Here is a 25963-nt window from a genome sequence, read left to right on the forward strand (position 1 = left end):
TGAGATCATGACCTGAGCCGAAGTCAGACGCTTAACTGACTGAGCCAACCAGGCACCCCTTTATAAAAATTTTTTTTTAATGTTTTATTTCCAATCCCATTTTTTATTGACAATTGGTCTGTTCAGATTTTCTATTTCTTCCCAGTTCCATTTTGGAAGATTGTATGTTTCTAGGACTTTATCCATTTCTTCTAGGTTGTCCACTTTGTTGGCATATAATTTTTCATAATATTCTCTTACCATTCTCTGCATTTCTGTAGTGTCAATTGTTACTTCTGTTCTTTTGTTTCTGATTTTACTAATTGGGTCCTTTCTCTTTTTTCATGATGAATGTGGCTCAAGGTTTGTCAATTTTGTTTATCGTTTCAAAGGAACAGCTCTTGGTTTCACTGGTATTTTTCCATCGCATTTTTTAATCTCTGTATCATTTATTTCTGCCCTGATCTTTATTATTTCCTTTCTTTTGCTCACATTCGACTTTGTTTAGTCTTCAGGAAAGAATATTTTGAATACAAAATAGTACCTGATAGTAATTTAGAGCAGGCATATCAAACATGAATGGCCTTAACTTCATTTCATTGGTCCTGTATCCATACAGACACTTTGTTTTCTTTCTAGTTCTTTCTAGTTAGAGGACAGACCTTCCATCCTGGTTCGATGTGAATCAGCTACTAATGTTCTAGATCCTCCCATCAGCCATGCTCCACTAGACTTTTTTCCTTTTAACCCTATCACTGAGGTGTAATTATATACAATAAACTGCACCCATTTAAAGTTTACAGTTGGACCCTTGTGGTGAGCACAACATAAAGAGTCGTCTGTCAAATCACTATGTTGTACACTTGAAACTATCAATGACACTTCAATAAAATTTTTTAAAATAAATTGTAGAGTTTGCTCAATTAAAGGAGTCATAAATATTTAGAAGCATATTGTGAATGATTCCATTTATATGTAATTCCAGAAAGTACACAATAAGCTTTAACTACTTTGTTCTGTAACTTATTAAAATTTTTAATGTTTATTTATTTTTGAGACAGAGGGAGACAGCGTGCGAGTGGGGGGAGGGGCAGAGAGAGAGGGAGACACAGAATCTGAAACAGGCTCCAGGCTCTGAGCTGTCAGCACAGAGTCCAATGCGGGGCTCGAACCCACGAAGTGTGAAATCGTGACCTGAGCTGAAGCCGGACGCTTAACAGACTGAGCCACCCAGGTGCCCCTGTTCTGTAACTTATTAAAATTTAATTTTCTTGAGTCTCAGTTTTCTTATTTCTGAAGGTAATGCAGGATAACAAAACTAATTTCAGAGGAATATTGTGGGGAATGAACAAATGTGTGGTAATATTTTGATTCCTAAGAAAATGTTCAAGGGGTATGGTGTGTGTGTGTGTGTGTGTGTGTGTGTGTGTGTGTGTGCGTGTGTGTTTATACACATTTTTCTTTCAAGTAAACATATGTGCATACACACAGACTCATTATTAGGCAATATTTCATGTCAAAAATAAACTGGAGAGAAAGTGGGAGAGGATAAAAATGATAAGAATGAAAACTTGGATTAACATGAAAGTAAAAGTATATAAAGATTTGGACATAAAAATTTAAGATAGAACAAGTGACCTTAATATTTCAGGTTTTGTCCCTCAGTGCCTGCACGTCAGTATGGCTCATAGCTTGGGAGATTTTCTCTACCAGCTGTTGGGGTTGAGCAACTCCAAAGTGACTTTAGATTTCTTAATCTACATACACTGATATTTCAACACCAAATGTCCTTATCTGAGAGAATATGAATGAATAATATCCAAGGCTGAATTTCATTTCCCTTGAAGAGAGTGTTATTGGATAACTATCTGGAATAGATATTTATTGTGGTTGTGACAAATTCCATGCTGCAGGCTTAGAACAAATACATTTAGGTTCTGATAGTTCTGGAAGTCAGAAGTCTTAAGTAGGTCTCCCTGGGCTAAAACCACTCTGCAGAGAAGAGTTTATTCTGGAGGTCTGGGGAATGAAAGCCACCTTTATTCCCCGGTTCATGGTCCCTCCCTTTATCTGCAAAGCCAGCAACATAGCATCCCAAAATTTCTCTGTGATTCCTACTCTTCTGTCTCTGTCTTCCATATCTGGAGGTACCTTGTGATCTGTTGAGCCCACCTGGATAATCAGAACAAGTTTATCTTCAGGTCAGCTGGCTAACAATGTTAATACCATTTGTCACCCTAATTCTCCCTTGCCGTGACACAAGATATATTCGAAAAGTCTGGAGATTACAATGTGGAAATATTTGGGGAACATTATTCTGCCTACTAAAAGTCTTTTTCAGGGGTATATTTGGGGTCAGCTCAGGGTCCCTCAGATTAAAGAATCAAACACAGACTTTATTTCAGACTCTAGGGTGAGTCCTTAGACTTTTCTTTCAAAACCATACATGAAGAGGATCACGTGCCTCATTTATTAAAATTACTTCAAAACTATAAATGGTAAAGTAAACCCTCAATTCAATGAAGTCACTATCAACTCAAGGCGAAGGTGAAGTGCAAGCTGGTTAGACCTCTGGAAGGCAGGCAAGTTCATGAGCGTGAGTAATACAAAACTGGACTCACCTGACTTCTAATCTAAACTCCCAGGAACAGAGTGTCAGCAGGAAACTTTTCCTTTCTGTGCACTCCAGTGGCCCATGGAGAAATGATGTGCTCCAAGGTGGGAGTAACAATGGCAACAGCGTCTAATGAGCAGACGTAAGGAGCTGGAAATGTCTCCTTCACTGCAAAACCATAGCATATGAAACCTTGGAATGGCCAGGACATGATTGTTGCTTTGGGGCTCCCAAGTCTGGGGGAGGAGGGACCAATGTTTCACTCCTTCCTGCTGTCCTGTCTGGGAAAAGAGTTTCAGTCTCCGTGATCAATCATGCAGGGAGGAAGTCAGACCTCCACGTGGAGACTTTCATCTTCTAGACCCCAACCAGATGAGTCTGAGAGCTCAGCAGGTATTTCAAGCAAGGTTCTGAGAGATTGGAACCTGAGAGCTTTCACCTGAGGTTACCTGAGACTAGGTAGACACATTTATAATTAATTTACATAGTATGTTCAAAAGAAAAGCGTCCATTGGACTCAGCAATACAGGGATCATTGTTGACAATGAGTGGTGGGAACGGAAGTCCAGTTGGATGAGACTGAGGAAGGAATAGAGGGGCATAAAGTGGTTCCAGTGAAATTAGAACATGTCCAAGGAGTTTTGCAGCCAAGGAGAGTAGGAAAACAGAGTGTTAGGCTTGGAGGCATGTGCCCTGAGCTTTTTAAGGAATGGTGGTTTTGAGCACGCTCTGTATTTATAGAAAGACCCAGAGCCATAGAGGTAGCTGTTTCCTTGTAACAGCACTTCTTGAGACACACACTTCTTGGCATCATCTTTCACGGTGAGTATTCACATAAAAATGTGTGTTTAATTTGCAAAAGAGTGTATGCTAACTAGCTTTACTGCGTAATACTTCATTACCAAGTTGTATAGAAACTAGGAAGATATTTGTTCAACATAGAAGAAAAAACTCAGCCAATCTCTTCATCAGTGATAATCATCCACTTACTAATGAGAAGGAACCATTGTAAGCCTTTTACATACACTGACTAACGCTGTCTACCACCCTAGGAGGATGGACACTGCTCTCCCCACTCTTTGAGTAAGGATATTCACATTTGGAATGGATTCATTGTCTTTCCCAAGTTCAAATAGCTTAATAGGATAGATCTGATCTTCGAAGCCTGGTTTTCTGATTCCAAATGCTTTGCATTTAAAATCATTCAGAAAAACCTTTTATTATTGCAGCTTGAAAAATCCCCTTCTGTTGTTGTACAGTGTATATTTTCTGTTGTCAATTGCAGGTTTATTCCCTTAGCACATTTTCTAGAGAGACATGCGATCAGTAAAAGATCCTGACATCATAAAAAATACCCCTCCTTTCTTGTTTAGGTACATTTTTTCCCAGCTATCTTAATTATTGTGGGCATCAAATGGATGTAACTGGGGCTGGAATGCTGCCAGAACCAGGGAAGCTTTCCTTTCATCACAGTCTCTCAGGGACAATTGGAGCTTATTAGATCTTTTTTCCCCTGTTCCATTTCTTTCCTGTCTGTGTTTTTGGAACTGCTTTTTTATGTTTCTTTAAATACAGGACACAAGGGGCACCTGAGTTGCTCAGTCTGTTAAGCACTCAGTGCTTGGTTTCAACTCAGGTCATGATTTCCCAATTTGGGGGTTCAAGCCCCGTGTCGGGCTCTGTGCTGCCAGCACAGAGGATTCTCTCTCTCCCTCCCTCTCTCTCTCTCTCTCTGTCCCTTAAATAAGTATACTTTAAAGAAAATACAGGACACAAGATGATCATATTAAAAGGGCTCCCATGTTTACATGTCCATTGGAGGCATACTCAACAAAATTTAAGTACTATTTACACATTCTCTAGGATAAAGGTAATCTGATGTTGACAGCTTGCCTTGTACCATTTCTTTCAAAAGTATGGTGGTTGAGGGCGGGAAAAGCCTGATAGCAATCAGTGCCAGGATGCCATAATGCACTCAGTGTGTGTGTGTGTGTGTGTGTGTGTGTGTGCATGTGTGTGCATGTCTGTGTTGTAGGGTATGAGTTGTCCTCAGGGCAATGAATTGTACCTGAGTTCATATACTCCAATATGTGACCCTTAAATGCCAGGATGTCAACCAACAGATGGAAATAAGAAAGGGAATATCTCTATTCACAGAATATCTTGGGAAAAAATTAATAAAATGCAAAGAACCATGGGAAGGAAGGACTCCCTGTGTCTTGAAGTTTCTGTCCATTTATTAACTGGATTATTTTGGGGGGTGTTGAGTTTGATAAGTTCTTTACAGATTTTGGATACTAACTCTTTGTCAGATAGGTCTTCTGCTAATATCTTCTCCCATTCCGTAGGTTGAACTACTAGGTATTTGCCCAAAGGATAAAAAAATACTAATTCAGAGGGATACATGCACAAGGATGTTATAGCAATATTATCTCAAATAGCCAACCTAGGGAAATAGCCCAAGTGTCAATCGATTGGTGAACGGATGAAGAAGAGTTTACACACATACACACACACACACACACACACACACACACACACACACACTCGGCCATCAAAAAGAATGAAATCTTGCCATTTGCAATGATGTGGATGGAGCCAGAGAGTAGTATGCTCAGCAAAATAAGTCAGAGAAAGACAAAAACCATAAAATTTCACTCATATGTGGAATTTAAGAAACAACACGAACAAGAAAAGGGAGAAAAATAAGACAAATCAAGAAGCACACTCTTAACTATAGAGAACACACTGATGGTTACCAGAGGAGAGAAAGGTGGGGGGATGGGTAAAATAGGTGATGGGGATTAAGGGTTGGACCTGTTGTGATGAGCACCGGCTGTTTATGGAAATGTTGAATCACTATACTGTGCACCTGAAACTGATATTACACTGCATGTTAACTAACTGGAACTTAAATCAAAACTTTAAAAAATGAAAAATAAATAAATGGTAATACACGAGAAAAGCTCATTTGCTTGAAAAATACTCATGTTATTATTTTCTCTCCTAGTATTCAACTCCACCACATGGGACTCAGCAATGATACACACATTTCATTTTTTTCTTTGGGGATTTTCAGAGGAACCAGAATTACAGCCCCTCATATTTGGGCTTTTCCTCTCCATGTACCTGATCACTGTGTTTGGCAACCTGCTCGTCCTCCTGGCTCTGACTCCCGCCTCCACACCCCCATGTACTTCTTCCTGGCCAACCTGTCCTTTGTAGACATCTGCTTCACCTGCACCACCGTCCTGAAGATGCTCTGGAACATCCAGACCCAGAGCAAGGTCATAACCTATGAGGACTTCATCACCCAGATGTATTTTTTCCTACTCTTCACGGGACTGGACAAGTACATCCTGACCGTGATGGCCTATGACCGATTTTTGGCCCTCTGTCACCCCCTCTGCACTACACGGGCATCATGAACCCCCGGCTCTGTGGGCTGCTGGCTCTGGTGTCCTGGATCATGAGTGTCCTGCATTCCTTATCACAAAGTTTAATGGTGCTGCAGCTGCACTTCTGCACACACATCACTTTTTCTGTAATTTAATCAGATGATCCAACTTGCCTGCTCTGACACCTTTCTTAATGACACAGTGATGTATTTTTTAACCGTGTTGGTGGCTGGTGGTCCCCTTGCTGGGATCCTTTACTCTTATTCTAAGATTATTTCCTCCATACATAGAATCCCATCAGCTCAGGGTAAGTATAAAGCATTTTCCACCTGTGCGTCTCACCTCTTGGTTGTCTCCTTACTTTATTGTACGGTCCTGAGAGTATACTTTAGCTCTGCTGCTACCCAGAGTTCACGCTCAAGTGCAACAGCCTCAATGATCATGCCTATGCTGAACCCCGTCATCTACAGCATGAGGAACAAAGACATAAAGAAGGCTCTGATGAGATCCTTGGGGATGGCAAGTGTAAAAGGGACCATTGTCCTGCTAGTGAAGAAGTGCCCTTGATTGCGGGGCTCAAAGCCATGATTCTTTGAACATCGTGAAATAGAATTTGCTGTTATGTATTTCCTGAAATTTCCATTTCTTAGAAATCAGCTTCTCTATACAATTTCAGAAAACTCAGTTTACTAAGCTGTCTGCTCTGTCCAATATATACACAAGTTTTTCCCTTTGTCGGTTTTCATGTGTTCCCACAATTCTTTCTGGCCTTGGGTCAGACATATTTGAAAATTTCCACATCTTTTTGTGGCACCTGGGTGGCTCAGTCAGTTGAGTGTCCAATTTCAGCTCAAGTCATGGTCTCATGGTTCATGAGTTTGAGCCCTACAGCAGGCTCACTGCTGTCAGCACAGAGACCACTTCGGATCCTCTGTTCCACTCTCTCTCTGTATCTCCCCCTCACCTGCTCTCTCTCTCAAAAAAAAATGTAACTAAACCTTAAAAAAAAGAAAATTTCCATATCTTTTATAGGACAGCTTTAATGATGTGTTAGAAATGTTTCTTCTCGGGGCGCCTGGGTGGCTCAGTCGGTTAAGCGTCCGACTTCAGCTCAGGTCACGATCTCGCGGTCCGTGAGTTTGAGCCCCGCATCAGGCTCTGTGCTGATGGCTCAGAGCCTGGAGCCTGCTTCCGATTCTGTGTCTCCTTCTCTCTCTGCCCCTCCCCCGTTCATGCTCTGTCTCTCTCTGTCTCAAAAATAAATAAATGTTTAAAAAAAATTTTTTTTTTAAAAGAAATGTTTCTTCTCAAATGATATATATCACATGTATATATGACATATATCATACATATATAACAATTTCTTTTTTAATTTAATTTTAATTTGTTTTAATTCCAGTATCATTAACCTACAGTGTTACATTAGTAACACTTTATTTATTCATTCATCCACTTGAACATCTCGGTTGTTTCCATGTCTTGGCTATTGTAAATCATGTTGCAATGAAATGGGGGTGTGTATATCTATTTGAATCTGTGTTTCTGTTTTCTTCAGATAAATGCTCAGAAGTTTCATTGCTCAATAATATGGTAGTTCAATTTTTAATTTTTCAAGGAACCTCCACACAGGTTCCCACAGTGATTGAACCAGTTTACATTCCCACCAACAGTACACGGGGGTTCCCTTTTCACCACATCCTCACCAACACATGTTGTTTTTGTCTTTTTGAAAGTAACCATTTTAATAGGCATGAAGAGATATCTCATTGCAGTGTTAATTTGTATTTCCCTGGGGGTTAGTGATGGCAAACATTTTTTCATGTATCTGTTAGCCATCTGTATGTCTTTGGTGGAAAAATGCTTATTCAGATCCTCTGCCCATGTATGAATCATATTGTTTGCTTTTCTTTTTATTTTTTTCATTTCATTATTTTTCATTCATGAAAGCTGATTTGACATACATCCGCATAGAACCTTTTCTCTCATGTCTACAGCTCAACACACTGCTGAATCCAAAGGAGCTGGTGCCATTACTATGTGGAGTATATTGTATTAGTGTTTCAGTCGTTTATTCCGACCCATTTCTTCTTTTATACTCTAAAACATCTTCATTATGCTGTTTGGTCAGATAGATCCACAAGAAGCTGGAGGTGCCCAAGGTCAGCCCAACTTTCATCCAGTCGGGTCTGTCACGTGGCAGCTCCTGAATGTAGGGCCTTGATGGCACTGAAGACCAGTTGGGAGTCTGGCCAGATCCAGAAGCTTGGAGAAGGGGTGCAACAATGAAGTCAGAGCCATCTTCCTGGGCTGGGGTCCTTTTCTGTCTTTGCTATTGAGTTTTTTATATACTTCAGGATATTTACCTCTTATGATATGTATGATTTGCAAATATTCTCTGCCACTCGAGAGGTTGCCTTTTCATTTTGTTGATGGTTTCCTTGCCATGCAGAAGATTTACTTTGATGTAGACCCTGCTTATTCTTGCTTTTGTCCTCTTGTTTTTGATGTCAGATCCCAAAATCGTTGCCAAAATCAAAATGTTTTTTTCCCCAGGAGTTTTATGGCTTCAGGTCTTATGTTCAAGTCTTTAATCCACTTTGAGTTACTTTTTGCCTGTGGTGTAAGACAGTGGTCCAGTTTTATTCTTTTGCGTGTGGCTCTCCAGTTTACCCAACACCATTTGCTGAAGAGACTGTTCTTACCTTACTGTATATGTTTGCCTCCTTTGTCATAAACTAATTAACCATATATACAGTGGATTTGTTCCTGGGCTGTCGATTCTGTTGCATTGATCTGTGTGTTTTTTATGCCAATAACATGCCGTGTTGGTTACCATAGCTTTGTAACATAGTTTGATGCCTCCAGCTTTTCTCTTCTTTCTCAAGATTGCTTGGCTATTCGGTTCTTTTGTGGTTCCAGACATATCGTAGAAGTGCTTGTTCTATTTCTATTAAAAAAAAGTGCCATTGGAATTTTGACAGGGAGTGCTCTGAATCCACTGATTGCTTTGGGTATATGGACATTTCAACAGTATTCATTCTTCCAGTCAATGAGCATGGCCTATTTTTTCATTTATTTGTGACTTCATTTCTTTCAGCAATTGTCTTATAGTTTTCAGTATACAAGTGTTTCACTGCCTTGATTAACCTTGTTCTCAGGTATTTTATTCTTGTTTATGCAGTTGTAAATGAGATTGTTTTCTTCATTTTTCTTTCTGATAGTTTGTGATTAGTGTGCAGAAATGCAGCCAATTTTTGTATATTGACGTTATAGCCTGCTGAATTCATTTTTCAGTTATAAGGGATTTTTTTCTTTTAAATAATCCATTGAAATGCAATGGCACACAATAAGCTAAACATATTTAAAATGCCATATAGTCGGTTACGCAACTGACTCTTGATTTCGGCTCGCATCACGATCTCACAATTGTGGGGTCAAGCCCCACACTGAGCTCTACACTGACAGCATGGAACATGCTTCGGATCCTCTCTATTTCTCTCTCTCTGCCCTTCCCCTGCTCTTGCACTCAATCAATCAATCAATCAATCAATAAATAAATAAATTTAAAAAAAATAGTAAAATGCAAAATATTCTGAATTAAAGGAATCATACAAAAACCGAGTTCATACTGCCTAAATCCATTTAAATGTAATTCAAGAAAGTGCACAAAAGCTTTAAAGCTTTGTTACATAATCGTAAACATTGTGATCCACCCGAAACCTCTGTTTCCTTAGTTCTGATGGTGATGTGGGTTAATACGTCTAATTCAGGCAGATGTGTTTAGGAATAAGTACAGTGTTTGGGTACCAAAGACCAAGAAGTCTTTCATAAGTAGGGAGTGTATGTACGTGCACATATCTACGCATCTGTATATTATTTCATACAAATACGCTCTTATCGATGTATGTATGACACAGACACAAGAATCCCATCTTTGATGTTGAAAGGATATTTGGAGAGGATAGAAATCAAACCAATGAATGTTTGAATTAATATGGAGTTTTAAAAGTGTAGGAATTTAGACTCAAATACTTAAAGTATAATGGGTGAACTTAATTTTAGTAATAAATGATGTTTTTGGTCTTCTTTTCAATGTTTACTTATTTACTTTGAGACACAGAGAGAGGGAGAGAAAGAGAAGGTGGATGGGAAATGGGGAGAGAGAGAGGGAGAGAGAATCCCAAGCAGGCTTCACACTGTCAAACCAGAGCCCAATGTGGGGCTGATCCCACAACCACGAGATCATGATATTAGCCAAAATCAAGAACCAGTTGCTTAACCGACTGAGGTACTGAAGCACCCCAGATTACCTTTTTTTATATCAATGCATAAGGGCCTCAAAACCAGAACTTATGTTTAAATCTAAAGTCACAGAGTGCCTGGTTGTCTCAGTTGGTAGAGCATGCAATTTTTGGGGGGGGAAAGATATTATTTTTAAGTAATCTCTGCACCCAACATTGGGCTTAAACCCACAAACCTGAGATTAAGATTCCCACCCTCCATGGACCTAGCCAACCAAGAGCTGCACACATGTGACACTTGATCTCAGGGTCATGAGTTCAATCCCTATGTTAGGCATATTTATATAAAATAGATAGATAGATAGATTGATAGATAGATAATAGATAGATAGATAGATAGATAGATAGATAGATAGATAGAGTCACATTTATATTTTATCAATGGGGAGTTCACTTTTTCCATTCCTTTTAAGAAATGGAGCAGAAGCTCCAAAATGACTTTATTTTTTTTCTTCCAGTTGAGGTTGGATTTCAACACAGAATGCCCTTACCAAGAGAAGAGAAATGAATTAACTGAGAGACTAAAATGCCTTTTCCTCCAAAACCATTTTATTGGATGAATTTCTATATTACATTGCTATTTCTGATTAACAGATTACCACACTAGAAGCTCAAAAGAAACACATTTATGCTATTACTATTTAGAGGTCAGAAGCCTGAAGTAAGTCTCCATAGGCTAAAATCAAGATGTCTGCAGGGCCTGGTTCCTTCATGGATGCTCCAGGAGAGACCGCCTTCTTTCCTATTGTGGTTTCTAGGGACAACAAGCATCCTTTGGCTCATTGCCCTTTCTGCATCTTGAAAGCCAGCAATGTGGTGTCCCCACATCTCTCTCTGATCCAACTACTCTGCCTTCCTCTCCTACATTTGGAGGACCATGGTGATTACATTAGTGCCACCTGCACAATCTTGGCCAACCTTAGTTTAAGGTCAGCTCATTACCAGCCTTGTTCCACTTGCTACTTTAATCTCCCCCCCTTACTATAAAAATAAACACATTGAAAGTTTCTAGGGTTTAGAATGTGGACATCAGAAGGCTCTTATTCTGCCTACTGGAAAGCCCTTTACTTATTTCATGTCACTCAAAGGCCCTTATGTAAAAGAAACAAACACAGAATTTATCACAGCCCCTAGAATGACTGGATATGCTTAGCATTCCAAAACTTATGCAAACACAATTTATTTTGTGAAGAAGACCTACGACCACCTGCACCTTGCTCTATCCCAGGACCACAACCTTGCTACTCAAAGAGTGGTCCATGGACCAGGACTTACAGTATCAACATCATTCAGGGGCTCGTTAGACACACCAAACTCCTGGCCCACCAGCACCTGCAATGTCATAATTTGCATTTAAACTAGAATTCTAGGTGATTCGTATGCACCTTGAAGTTGAAGAAGTGCTGGGCTAGAGTAGGTTTTCTCACATTTTCAATTTGGCCTTTGAGGCAGGATGATTATTTGTGTTGGGAGCTGTCCTGCTCACCACAGGTGTTTAGCAGCATCCCTCAGACATTGTCAAATACCCCAGGGGGAAAGGCTCATCTCTGGGAGGGAACCACGGGCGCAGAGTTCGAAAACTGGGAACGTCTTGACAGGATCCAATGAACACCCATCTATTTCCACAATGATAACTTTGAGAAGATCACTAACTTCTTCAAGCCCCATTTCTCCATGGGGAATGGAGTTCACACTAGTACTTTCTTACAGAATATACTTTTATAAAAATCAGGCTATTCCTAGAGCTGCTGAACTCAGGTTACAGTGCATAAAAAGATGTAAATATATCTCTGACAATTAACAAACATTTTATAATGGCATTTTAAGTAATGCCTTTAAACTTGTGATGTAAATATGAAATCCCTAATTGTTTTGGCAAAACTATCATGAAGCCCACGAGTGTAGTGCCCCAGGTTTTATATCAAAGGAGCAAACCTCACATCTTCGTTGAAAAAGAGAAAAGTTACTTTCCAAAGATATTAGGGGCTATGTCTTTAACCCAAGTCAATGCTTTGAAGAGTCCAAGGGACCTAGTCAAAACTGATTTCTCAGTCTTAAACAGGAGAAAACGTTCATTCAGGATTGAGATAACATGCTGGGAGTTTAGATCTCTGAAAGACAGAAGTAATAGAAAAAGAGTAAGAAAAATGGACTTCAGCTGCCTTATCACCTGGTCTCCTAGCAACAGAAATTCAACAGGGAAAATTTCCTTTCTGTCCACCCTGGTGTCCCGTAGGGTAATCATGTGCCTAAAGGTGGGAGAGACAAGAGGGAAATGTGCCTAATGAGCAGAATTAAGAGGCTGCAAATACCTCCTCTGTTGCAGCCTCATAGTGTGTACACCTCAGGCTGGACAAGACATGGTCGTTTCTTTTGCAGTCCTAAGTCTGGATGAGACACTGAAGTTTGACCCATCCCGGCTGTCGCGTCTGGGACAGAGCTTCATCCTCCACCATCTACCAACGAGATGGGTATTTTGATTTGCATGTAGAGACCTTCCTCCCAGAGACCCCATCTAGATGAGTTTTACATCGCAGTAAGTACTACCGGAGAAGGTCAAGAGAATGAAAGTCAAGAACATTTACCTGAGGTCACCTGAGAGCCAATCTAGCCTAGCCAGAGCTGAGAGTTTGCTGTAGTTGTTTGCTGGCTTGATTAGTAAGTTGATTGATTGATTGATTGATTGATTAATGTATTTATGATGCTATAAATAGAAGTAAATATTGAAGTCAGAAATGCAATGTTCAACGTTAACAACTAAGTGATAATAATGGAAACTCATTTAGAGGGGGGATGGGAAGCACAAAAGTAGAACCTGAGACCGAGGATCTTTGCAATTAACCGGAGTAGAAAAGTCTAGTACTGGTTGTTGAGGGATGTACATTGAAGTGAGGACATGTCTTTTCATTTTTAAGATGGGACATACACTACAATTCCATACTGATGAGAAAAACCCGGATGAAAGAATGTTTGCAAGTGCATCCTTGCAAGAGCAGTACTTGAAACATACATATCACAGCACCTTCTCTCCTTGAGTATTCAAATGAAATTTTTTAGGGGCACCCGGCTGAATCAGCCAGTTGAGAGTCCGAATCTTGATTTCAGCTCAATTCATATCAGGGGTCATGAGATTGAGCCCGACTTTGGGCTCTGCTCTGACAGCACGGGGCCTGCTACGGATTCTCTCATTCTCTCCCTGCCCCCTCCCATTCATGCTCTCTCTGTGTCAAAATAAATAAATAAACATTAAAAAAATAAAAATTTTAAGTGTACTATGTGAAACGGGGTATGCTAATGAGCTCCCTTCACAATCAGCTCACAACCTGTGAGTCTGAATGTATTCTGGGTTAGCTAGCCACCCACTTTCTCTATTGAAAGTCGTCTGTGGGAGTCCTTGGTGTTTGCATAGTGGGGTTGGAATGGTTTTATTTCTGTTTTTTTTTTACTCCTTTTTTTTCAGAAAAAGAATTGGCATCTATTTTGTGAACTACTTGCCATTTTGTTTATTTTTTAATGCACGTATAAATGTATTTGTGCAGAATGTATGAGAGTGTGTAAATTTTGTGTGGTAGTCTATGACATAGTCTTACTCCCTCCACAGCTTTTTCTATTTTTATTTATTTGTATTTTCCTGAAAGAATTGATCTGAAAGAATTGATCTGTCACCTTAATATTCTTCCCTTGTGAAGACCCTACTGTCCACAAAATTAAATTCAATGTCCTTCTGCTACTTAGTGCTCATAAATCACCCCTTCTACATATTTCCAACTAATTTTCACTTCTCTGTATTCCTCGTTTGTTCCTTTTGGCCTTTTATTATTGGATCTATTTCTACAATCAGAATTCCAACACTTGTAAGGCATTCTTTTTTATGCTTCACTAAGAATCACCTTTATCTTTGGGGTGCCTGGGGGGTTCAGTCGGTTAAGCTTCCAACTTCGGCTCAGGTTATGATCTCGCGGTTTGTGAGTTCGAGCCCCATGTCGGGCTCTGTGCTGATGCCTCAGATCCTGGAGACTGCTTCAGATTGTGTGTCTCCTTTCCTCTCTTCCCATCCCTGGCTTGTGCTCTGTCTCTCTCTGTCTCTCAAAAATAAATAAATAAATGTTAAAAAAAATTTAAAAAAAAAAAGAATCAACCGTTATCTTCCATAAGCATAGCTGGTCCATCTATCTTTATGTGACGTGAAATTAAAAGCATAGATATCACTTTCTCTCCACATGAAAAGACTTTTTCATATTCTTTTATTCCTGAATCCCTAGCAATCTAAATTAGATTTGGACCCACGAAACTATCATTAAATTATTATTCTTTTAAATCTTTTTATTCAGAATTGCTTTGGTTCTTCAATTTTGTTTCATGCGGTGGTTTTTGAACCATTCTGCCTAACCCAAGTGCATTTTCGCTGTTTCTCTTTCTTAAAAGTCTTCATTGCTTTTAAAATTTTTCTGTTACGCACACATACATATTCACACACTTTCAATTCAAATGTATAGGAAGACAGCAATGCATATTGGAAGCACTCTTTATGTTCTGACACCATCGTTCTTTCTAGCTTTTCTCTGCCCGTCCTTCTAACTCAGTAGTACCTTACCTATGTCCCTCTAGTCAAGTAGTATAATGCTGATTCGTTAGTTCTTTTTCTTTTAAAGATTCTATTTTTAAGCAATATCTACACCCAATATGGGGCTTGAACTCACAACTTCAAGATCAAGAGTCTCACTCTCTACCTACTGAGCCAGCAAGGCGCCCCTGATTTATTATTTCAAGGCCGGTGTGACTCATCATGGTGTGGCTGTGCCATTTACACCTTTGATAGTCTTTCATATTTTTCTCATTAAATTACTATTATATCAATGCTTCAAAATATTTTTAAATACTTAATACTATATTTCTCACCCAAAAGTGATTTTGTCCCCCAGGGGATATTTAGCAATGTTCAAAGACATTTTTGGCTGTCACACTGAAGAGGGGTGCGTGGAGGCCAGGGATGTTCTAATCCTACAATATATAGGACACACCCCACAGGGAAGGATCTGGCCGGGAATGTCCATACAGTAGAGACTGAGAAATCCTGAGTTAAAAAATATCTGTATTTTTGTTTAAACATTTTTTTTCAAAAATCTCTACACCCAACATGGGACTTGAACTTCAAACCCCAAGCTCAAGAGTTGTGTGCTCTACCAACTGAGCCAGCCATGCGCCCCAAGAGGATCTGTATTTTTAATATTTGTAATTGTCTTCACAGCCTCCGAAGATGTTATAACACTTCACAATTATGACAGCAAAATTAGAAAGTGCCCCTTTGTTAATTGGTTAAAATTTCCGACCCCACTCAATGTGACAGCCCTTTGAGTGATTTCTCAGGGAAATGGGTGTGAAAGAGATTTCTTGTTGATTTTTTAAACTATTAGTGAGCTCCAGTAAAGATTCATATATTTGATCACTATGTTCATTTGTCTGTTATTATTATATGTCCACGTATTATATGCCTATTTATCTGTAAGTATCAGCATTTCGAATACTTGTTGTAAATCACACTTCTGTACTGATTTTTAGTTAGGTATTTTCGTTTCTGAGTTTGTTTGTTTTTTTTGCCTTAATTATGATGGTTTGTCCACCTGTAGATTTTTTTGACATGTAGTTTTCTAGATGTGTATCTAAAATGCAGCGGATACTCTTACACTGAGGGTTTACTCTTTTGGATTTTTTTGTGAGATGTGTGAAATGAGGAAGCACCACACTTCCTTCCACGTAGAAAGCCATTTGTGCCAGCTTTCACTCAACAGTCCGGTCTTTTAACCACATTTAAATTCAGCTTTGTCACGCTAAAAGTGCATATATAATAAGACCTAATTCCTGATTCATTCAACCAATACGAAAAGTGCATCTGCTAGTACCAGAAATTTCTCAGAACTTTATATGTTATGCTCTTTTATTTCCAGGTCTTGGGGAATTTTATGATTCATCTGGGTTGATTTTGTTGACTTACTGGTCCTGTAGATCATGTTTCAGTTACTGCTCAAAACTCCATTCAATTTTGTTTAATACAGTTGTACTGAAACCGCTCTCTTTAACCTGGTTTTATTTCCTCTATCACTCTTTGTATTTCATAATGTCTCATGTTCTTGACTTTGTTTCCATGTAAGTGCCTATACACGCACATATTTTGGAAAGAAGAAGATGAAGAGAAGTTCCTGCTCCTTTGATAATTACATCACAATGACAGACAAGAGTGCAGTCCAATAAATGTGAGTGCAAAATAGTGTCCTCAGATAAGCCACATGCAGATTATTCAGAGTAAGAGAAGAGACTGTCATGGGGTGTGTAGGGTTTTATAGAGTCTGGGGATGTCTTTGCATGTTGGACAAGGAACAAAACCATCCCTAGTTGTGGTCATCAGACTTGTGAAGAAAGTGATTAAACCCAAAGTGTAAGAATAACAAATACACGAAAAAAGATGTCACATAAGAAAAATGATAAACAGGCTTGCCTCATCCTCTCTTGGGCCATATAAAACTGATCAGTCAAACAAAGATAGAATAGACACAGGAAAATCAAGTCTTCTTCTTTCTGCTCTCTGGGCATAAAAATGCCCAAATTGTGAGAAGTGTTCTATTCTTTTGTGATGTTCAATATGTAAGATGTTTCACACCATAAAGATAGCATTACTTTTGTCCTTTGGACAAACTTATTTTTGTCCTTTCATCATTTTTGCTGGAGACAAATGGGATACGACCAGGATTGGGTGCCACCAGCATCATTTTCTCTCTCTCTACTCATCGCACATAATTTTTTATGTTTCATTACATACAGGTCAGAAAGTGACCATTCCAAAATGGAGCCCCGGGATTATTTGTCCTTGGGAAGCTATGAATAGGACTTTCGGGGTACGATTTCTACCTTCTTTCTGGGAAAGGTATTGTGATGTGTTTGCGTTCATATCCTAAACAGTGTGTTGAGGCAGGCAGGGGGACATGAGAAGGACAGAGAAGTAACACACACCAGGAGGATATGATGCATTGTGTTGTGTGTATGTGAAAGTGTGTGTGTGTGTGTGTGTGTGTGTGTGTGTGTGTGCAGTGAAAGCAGGTCTCCAAGCAGGGGTACATGGGCTCCTCTATTCCAAGGTGACCCTATAATACACAGACCAGACTCAATAGATGATACTGAGAAGAGATGTTCCACGGACAGGACACTACAGTAACCAGATAAATAAAGTGAAAGAGGTACACAGTATGGACGAGGAGCTCCCTGTGTCTTGAACTTAGGCAGCTGTGAGGCAACATGGTTCTACAAAATTCACAGCCATTGCCTTTAGTCCTTAACACACTGGCTTCCTTCTGAGCCTTGATTTTCTGGGGAAAAAAAAGCGCTTCCTCAAGACCTTTGCCTTAGCCGACGCTCTGGCAGTTTCCAGGCAGTTTTCTCTAGTCTTTCAGGTCTCTGTTCAAATGTCACCTTCTTAGCCAATCTTGACTAAACACCCAACATCACACCCCAACCACTCTCTTCCTGTACCTGCTTCATTTTCCTCATGACCTCTATCTCCATCCCAAGATTATTTAATTTTTAGGTATGCATATATCCTATGCACATCACTGAATATTAGGTAATTTTTCTGTTCAGCACCCTCTACTTTATGACTTGGAAATGCTGAAAACACGATTGACGCTCTATATATTCCTCAAATGCATTAAATGATTTCTTATTAAAAATGTACAAGGGCACCTGAGGGGCTCAGTCAGTTAGGCCTCTGACTCTTGATCTCGGCTCAGATCATGAGCTCGCGGTTTGTGGGTTGGGGCCTCACGTCTGGCTCTGCGCTGACAGCGTGGAGGCTGCTTGGAGTTCCGTCTCTCCTTCTCTCTGCCCCTTCTTGACATGCACACATTCTCTCTCTCTCTCTCTCTCTCTCTCTCTCACTCTTAAAAATAAATAAATAAACTGAAAAAAAATTTTAATGTACAAAACCTAGCCTATTGGAAAACATCGACGTTGGGATGAAAATTCCTAGTAAGAGAGGAAATAAGGATCCCCTCAAAGGACTCAGATCCATTCACAAAATATCGAAATTACTTTCTTGACTGGGGAATATAAATTGTAGCATTTGAACCACGTGAGCTAAGCGATTTATGTGAAAATTAGTCATGTTATTTTCCCCTTTACTGGTAGTCACCTCCACCACATGGACCCAGGAAATGATACAGGAATTTCAGAATTTCTTCTTATGGGATTTTCAGAAGAACCAGAACTGCAGCCCCTCATATTTGGGCTTTTCCTCTCCATGTACCTGATCACTGTGTTTGGGAACCTGCTCATCCTCCTGGCCGTCAGCTCTGACTCCCACCTCCACACGCCCATGTACTTCTTCCTGGCCAACCTGTCCTTTGTAGACATCTGCTTCACCTCCACCACCATCCCGAAGATGCTCTGGAACATCCAGACCCAGAGCAAAGTCATAACCTATGCAGGCTGCATCACACAGATATACTTTTTCATAACCTTTGCGGGGATGGATGACTTTCTCCTGAGTGTGATGGCCTATGACAGGTTTGTGGCCATCTGCCACCCCCTGCACTACACGATCATCATGAACCCCCGGCTCTGTGGGCTGCTGGTTCTGGTGTCCTGGATCATGAGTGTTCTGTATTCCTTGTTACAAACCTTAATGGCGTTTCGGCTGTCCTTCTGTACAGAGGTGGAAATCCCCCACTTTTTCTGTGAACTCAATCAGATGATCCAACTTGCCTGTCCTGACACCTTTCTCAATAACATGGTGTTGTATTTTGGAGCTATGTTGCTGGCTGGTGGTCCCTTCATTGGAATACTTTACTCTTACTCTAAAATAGTTTCCTCCATATGTAGAATCTCATCAGCTCAAGGCAAATACAAAGCATTTTCCACCTGTGTGTCTCACCTCTCGGTTGTCTCCTTATTTTATTGTACAAGCCTAGGAGTGTACCTCAGCTCTGCTGTCACCCAGAGCTCCCACTCAAGTGCAATATCCTCAGTGATGTATGTGGCGGTCACACCCATGCTGAACCCCTTCATCTACAGCTTGAGGAACAGAGACATAAAGGAGGCTCTGCTGAGATTCTCTGGGATGATAGCTACAAAAGGGCCAATTGTCCTGGGCTGAAGAAGTTCCCATGATTGCAGGGCCCAAAGTCTGAGCCAAATGTTGAGATTGTTTCATCAGATTGTGGAGGTGAAAGATGCCTCTTCTATTTTTTCCTGGAATTTCTATTTTTTTCTTTCACCCTCTCTGCACAATTTATTTAACTCACTTCATTAAGCTTTCTGATATCTCTTACATCCAAGAGATTTTCCCGTTGTCATTTTCTTCCTCTCCCAAGGTTATTCCTTACTTTGGATTAAAATATTTGGAAATTCTTACATATTTTTCAAAGGACGACATGGATATATTAAGAATAATTTCTTCTCATGTGAAATGTATCATAGGGAGTACTTTTTCTTTTGTTTGACCAAAAACAACAAAAACAAAAACAACAACAATAACAACAACAAAACAACCATTCATGACTTATGCTAGTCCTATGGAAAGTCTAGTCTTGGCTACCACAGCTATTGATATAAGTTTAAAACAGAGAAAGATCTGAGACCACCAGACTTCACTCTTTTGAACATCATTCTTTTCTATATCACTACATTAACTGCTCTTCCTGATAAGGCAGACTTTTATGTACTGGTTGTTATCGCTGATCGTGGGGTTTTTTTCCTACACATTAGGTACCTGCTCTGTCACACAGCTTGTGTCCATCATGCTTACCATAGTCACTGACAAAAAAAAAAATGATAATAAAATGCATGTCTCCAAGTGGAATCTACAAAGAAAGAGAAACATGTAAAAAATAGATTGATATAATATGGCCTTTTAAGTCAAACTTGACTTTAAGTATGATGGCACAAAATATTAAGTCATGCATTTATCACTATGCAAAACATTTCCTTCTCAGGCACTTTATCTGCTCATTGAATTACGGAATATCAGGGTTCGTGTGTAAAGTGTATTCATTAAGATGAAAGGCTGGTGGCATGTTTTGGGTTTTATTAAATTATTTTCTGGTTTCTGAAAATGTCCAGTGCTACTTATAAATGTGAGCCCTTCCATTTCTCTAAATGAAATATCTCCCACTATTCAAAATTTTGCCAAAACCACTGAGGAGGCAGCAAATGAATATTATCCATATTGTCTGTTTTACATCTTCCTCCTTCTTAATCGCTGGATGACTCCCCAGCAAGTGTGGATTCCTGTCCAGGTAGGTGAATCGGAGTCACAAGCTTTGTGAAAACATACATGACCTTCCAAAATTTCCATTTTACCTGAAAGGGACTCAGTGGGGTCATTTTTTAATACATTTATCTGAAATAAACTTGAAGAATAGAATAATCCTGATGCTTCAATTATGCTACCTACAAACTCCTAGAATAAAAAGAATCAGATTATGACAAATGGCCTCATTTCTGCCCAATTTGATTATTATATCAGTTAGCTATTGCTGTGTCCAAAGCATCCTCAAATAAAATAGCTTACTACATATCTTTATTATTGAATGGGATTGTAGGGTAGGAAGTTGTTTGGATCTCTGCTGGGCTCCTCATGAGTCCATAGTCAGGTGTGAATCTCTACATTGTGTTTTGAAGGCTCGTCCATGAGGTGTGTGGTTCTAGTGTCTTTCTGTCTTGAACTGACTTATGTCAGTTTACTCCTTTTCTGTATGTGGGCTAATCTTCTAGTCTACAAAACGTGAGTTTATTGAATGTGATTTGTCTTAATTTAGTTCCACTATTTTAATATTTACATGTGAACCTTTGCTTTTTCACAGCTGGTAGAGAGATCTCCCACCCCATTAGGTGTGACTCAGCTCACTGTGCTCCAGCTCTGACCCTGAGTCATGCACCATTAGAATTTTTAATTTCTAATTAACTTATTGGAGCATTATTACATGCGACAAACTGCACATATTTAAAGTATACAACTTTAAATTGAAAGAGCCATTGAAAAATCATGGGTACATACTGCATGATTCCATTTATATAGTACTCAAGAAGGCTCATGGTAAGTTTTAACTGCTTTGTTATGCAATTTTTAGGATATGATCACTCTACCCATTGCTTTCTTCTGAAGGCAATGTGGAAGATAAACATAACTTCAAGAGATGTGGTGAGGAACAATGACGTAGAAATACTGTTGAGTCCAAAGAATGTTCAAGAATAAGGGTTGTGTATGCAAATGTACATACAAATGTATGTGTATTTATGTATATTTTTCTTTTTTAAAATATGAACTTTATTGTCAAATTGGTTTCCATACACCACCCAGTGCTCATCCCAACAGGTGCCCTCCTCAATGCCCATCACCCACTTTCCCCTCCCTCCCACCCCCCATCAACCCTCAGTTTATTCTCAGTTTTTAAGAGTCTCTTATGGTTTGCCTCCCTCCATCTCTAACTTGTATATTTTTCTTTCAAACAAACTCACTCACATACATAGATGTACATGCATGAAATTCATGACCCTTATTGTAACTCATTATAACTTACATGTTGTGTTGAAAGAAAGCTTGAGAGAAACTTGAGGGTAAAGAAAGGAAGAGAATGAAGGTTTGCCTTAACTTGGAATTCTAGGAATGTAGAAATTTAGACAAAAAAATTAGACTAGAACAGGTGGCCTTATTTTTAACAATGAATCATGTTTCTTATCTTAATGCCCAGAGGTCTCAGAAACTGTATCATATTTGCATTTATGTAAGGAGAAATCCTGTGTACCAGCTCATAAGGCTGAGTATCTCCAAACTGACTTCAGGTTTTGTTTCTTCTACTCAAGTAGGGTTTCAACACAAAATGCCCTTAGTCAAGGAACCTATGTAAATGAGTTGAGAGTCTTGGGTTCTATTTCTTCAAAGAAAATTTTTTGGATGAATGTCTTTGTCATTTCCAACTGCTGCTTTATACAATTATCACATTAAAGGTTTAAAAGAAACAAATTTCCACTCTTTCAGGTCTGGAGGTCAATGCCAAAAATGAGTCTCATTGGGCTAAAATCAAGATGTCTTTGCAGGGCACAAGAGAGCTTGAATTCCTGCTCAGTTATGTGATTCCAGGACACCATATTTTTTCCACCCAAATGCAAATCCTTCCAACCTCTACTGATAACTGAAAAGGAATAATTTTTTAATAATTATCCAAATAAACTTGAATAACAGAATGATCATGAATGTTGCTGCATAGCAAACCATCCTGAAAGCAAAGGGCTTGGTAGAATGTCTTTAGAATTCAGTGGAATTGTATGGTGCTGAGTTGTTCTAATCTCTGTTGATCTCCTCAAGGGTCTTGAGTCAGCTGTGTGTCAGCTGGGGAGGCTCTGCTGATCTTTCCAGGGCATTCTAATATAATTGGGGCTAGGCTAGCTATCTGTGGCTGATCCAGGGTGACCTTGACTTGGACAACTGGGCTGTGCTCCATATGTCCCCACTTCCTCTGCAGGCCATCTCATTTTATTCACTTTGCAGAGCCATAGTTCCAAGAGAGAGCAGCAGAAATGCACAAGGCCTTTAAGTTCCACTGTCACTTCTATCATATTATGCTGGCTGCAGTAAATGAAAAATCCTAATCCATCCAGAATCAAAGGTGGAAGAATAGTCTCCACCTCCTGATGTAAGGTACTGTGCACATTGTCAAAGATATGGCTACAGAGAAAGACGGCATTTGGGGCCACCTCTGCAAATATTCTACCATGGTTGTTAATTTCAATTCAGTAGGTTTCATTTCCACTTCCACCTTCAGCAGTGCAATGATCTGACAAGAGAGTGAGAATTAGGTGTCTAATGATCAGTTATGGAAGTTCTACTCCAGATGGTCAAACTTTCCTCCAAATGTAAGTTTCCTCCTCACCACTCGCCTATAGATCAACATTCTTATTAAAAGAAAAGGACAAAGAAACCAAGGTTTTCTTTCCAGTTGCCTCAGAGAGACTGGGGACCCTGTATCTAACTCGTTGATTAATGAAGTTAGCAACTATTGTATCACTGATGCTATTTTTATGGCATCCTTCTGTAGATACTGTTTTTCTATTGATTGACCTTCCCATTGACATACTCATAAAGGTTTTCATCCTGGTACTGTTTGTTTGTTTGTTTGTTTGTTTATTGGGAGGGTTCCATTGGGAGGAGGTTACATTGGAAATGCAAATAAAAGACAGAGACATTGGAACATATTTTCTTCGTTTATCCAGCTCTATTGCAATTTCATTGACAAATAAAATTATGGAAGTTTAAGCATATAACTTGGTGATTTCACATATTTATATGTTGTGAAATAATCATCACAATAGGTTAGTGAATACATCCATCACTTCACATAGTTACCATTTCTTTTTGTTGGAAGAACATTTACTATGTACTCTGTCAGCAACATTCAAATATACAACACAATATAGTTAAGTATAATGACTACATTGTACATTAAGTTCCCAGAACTTATTCATCTTATAACAGACAGTTTTTAGGCTTCCACTAGCACCTTCTCATTTCCCCAAACCCTAGCCACTGGAAAACATCAACCTACTCTCTGTTTCTATGGTTCAGATTTTTATATCTCACATATAAATGAGATCATAAAGTATTTGTCTTTCTCTGTCTGATTCTTTTACTTAGCATAATGCCCCCAGGGTCCATCCATCTTTGAGCAAAGGAAAGCATGTCTTCCTTTTAAACTGGTGAATTCCACTGTATAGATGTCATCATTATTAATTCATCTGTCAACGGATGCTGGGCTGTTTCCATGTCTTGGCTATTGTGAATCATGCTGCAGTGGATGTGAGAGTACAGATATCTGAGATGCTTACAAGTATGTCGGAATTAAACCATGCACTTGTGAATGACTGATGTGTGAAAGAAAAAAATCAAAAAGCAAATTTAAAATCTTAAATCAAAGGAAAATGTTAACATAGCATATCACAACTTATGGGATGTTACAAAAGCAGTTCTCAGAGGGAAGTTTATAGTAATAAGCACCTACGTTAAGAGAAAAACGACCTTAAGAAAATAACCTAACTTTATCATTGAAAGACCCAGGAAAAGAAGCACCAACTAAGTCCAAAGCAGCAGAGGAAAAGAAATAACAGATATCAGAGCAGATATAGATGATATATAGACCAGAAAACCAGTAGAAAAGATTAATAAAATAAGGAGCCAATTTTTTGAAAAGCTAGGCAAAATTGACAAGCCTTTAGTTTGACCAAAAAGGGGGGGGGGGTGCAGGGAGAAGACCCAAATAAATAAAATCAATAGCAAATGGTGATGCTTTACAGCCAAAACCACAGAAATAGAAAGAATCATGGGAGACCACTATGAACTATCTCACTGCAACAAATTGGGCAACCTAGAAGAAATAGATAAATCCCTAGAAATGTACAATGTAACAACAAAATCAGGAATAAATAGTAAATGTGAAGAGACCAATAATAAGTAGGGATATTAAATCACTAATCAAAAATCTTCTGGCAAAAAAAAAAAGCCCAGAATCAGAGAGCATCACAGGTGAGTTCTACTAATCATATAAAGAAGAATTAATGATAAGTCTTCTCAAACCCTTCCAGAAACTTAGAGAAGAAGACAAATTTTCAACCTCATTTTCCAAGGCTGGCATTACCCTGATACCAAAGGTAGAAAAGGTCAGTACAAAAAAAAAGAAAAAATATAGGCCAGTATCCCTGCTGAACACACACACAAAATTTTTCAAAAATATCAGCAAACTGAATCAAACAGCACATTAAAGGAATTATACACCATGACCAAGTGGGATTTATCCCTGGCATACGAGGATGGTTCAGCACAAGCAAATCAATAAAGGTGATACACCCCATTAGTAGAATGAAACATAACAATCATATCATCTCAATACATGCAAAAAGCTTTTGACAAAATACAACATCCTTTCATGATTATAAAAAAAAATCTTCAACAAACTGGGTATAGGGGGAACATACCTCAACATGAAAAAAAAAGGCTATATATGACAAACCCACAATAACACTGTACTCAATCGTGGAAAGGTTAGAAAACCTCTTCCGAGATCATCAGCAACACAACGGTGCCCATCTAGCTAAAGCATTCAGGCAAGATAAAAAAAAAAATGCATCCGGATGTTTTCCTTAGAAAAGTGTCTATTTGGGGCGCCTGGGTGGCGCAGTCGGTTAAGCGTCCGACTTCAGCCAGGTCACGATCTCGCGGTCTGTGAGTTGGAGCCCTGCGTCAGGCTCTGGGCTGACGGCTCGGAGCCTGGAGCCTGTTTCCGATTCTGTGTCTCCCTCTCTCTCTGCCCCTCCCCCGTTCATGCTCTGTCTCTCTCTGTCCCAAAAATAAATAAAAAACGTTAAAAAAAAAAAAAAGAAAGAAAGAAAGAAAGAAAAGTGTCTATTCATGTCTTCTGCTCATTTCTTCATTGGATTCTAAATCGGAAAGAAAGAAGTAAAATTGTCTTTATTTACAGATGATATGAACTGAATATAGAAAATCCTTTAGATTCAACCCTTAAGAACACACGCACCATGATGAGCACCAAGTAACATGTAGAATTGTTGAATCACTATGTTGTACTGAACTACATTGTTCTGTGTGTTGATTTTCTGCCCTGCACCAATACAAC

The 25963-nt window shown here is 39.2% G+C and overlaps 1 protein-coding gene and 2 pseudogenes across 1 annotated transcript; 2 read left to right on the forward strand and 1 right to left on the reverse strand.

The window, feature by feature from the left end:
• The first annotated feature begins 5784 nt into the window (after positions 1–5784).
• LOC122213089 lies at positions 5785–6558 on the forward strand (annotated as a pseudogene).
• Positions 6559–8059: 1501 nt separating this feature from the next.
• Positions 8060–8289, reverse strand: LOC122213334 (annotated as a pseudogene).
• Positions 8290–18471: 10182 nt separating this feature from the next.
• Positions 18472–19434, forward strand: LOC122214082 (olfactory receptor-like protein OLF4). The gene has a single exon (XM_042928726.1). The coding sequence runs from the start codon at positions 18481–18483 to the stop codon at positions 19432–19434; it is 954 nt and encodes a 317-aa protein (XP_042784660.1). The 5' UTR covers positions 18472–18480.
• The last annotated feature ends 6529 nt before the right edge of the window (positions 19435–25963 follow it).

This window comes from Panthera leo, chromosome A2 (assembly GCF_018350215.1).
Source record: "Panthera leo isolate Ple1 chromosome A2, P.leo_Ple1_pat1.1, whole genome shotgun sequence".
Classification (NCBI taxonomy): domain Eukaryota; kingdom Metazoa; phylum Chordata; class Mammalia; order Carnivora; family Felidae; genus Panthera; species Panthera leo.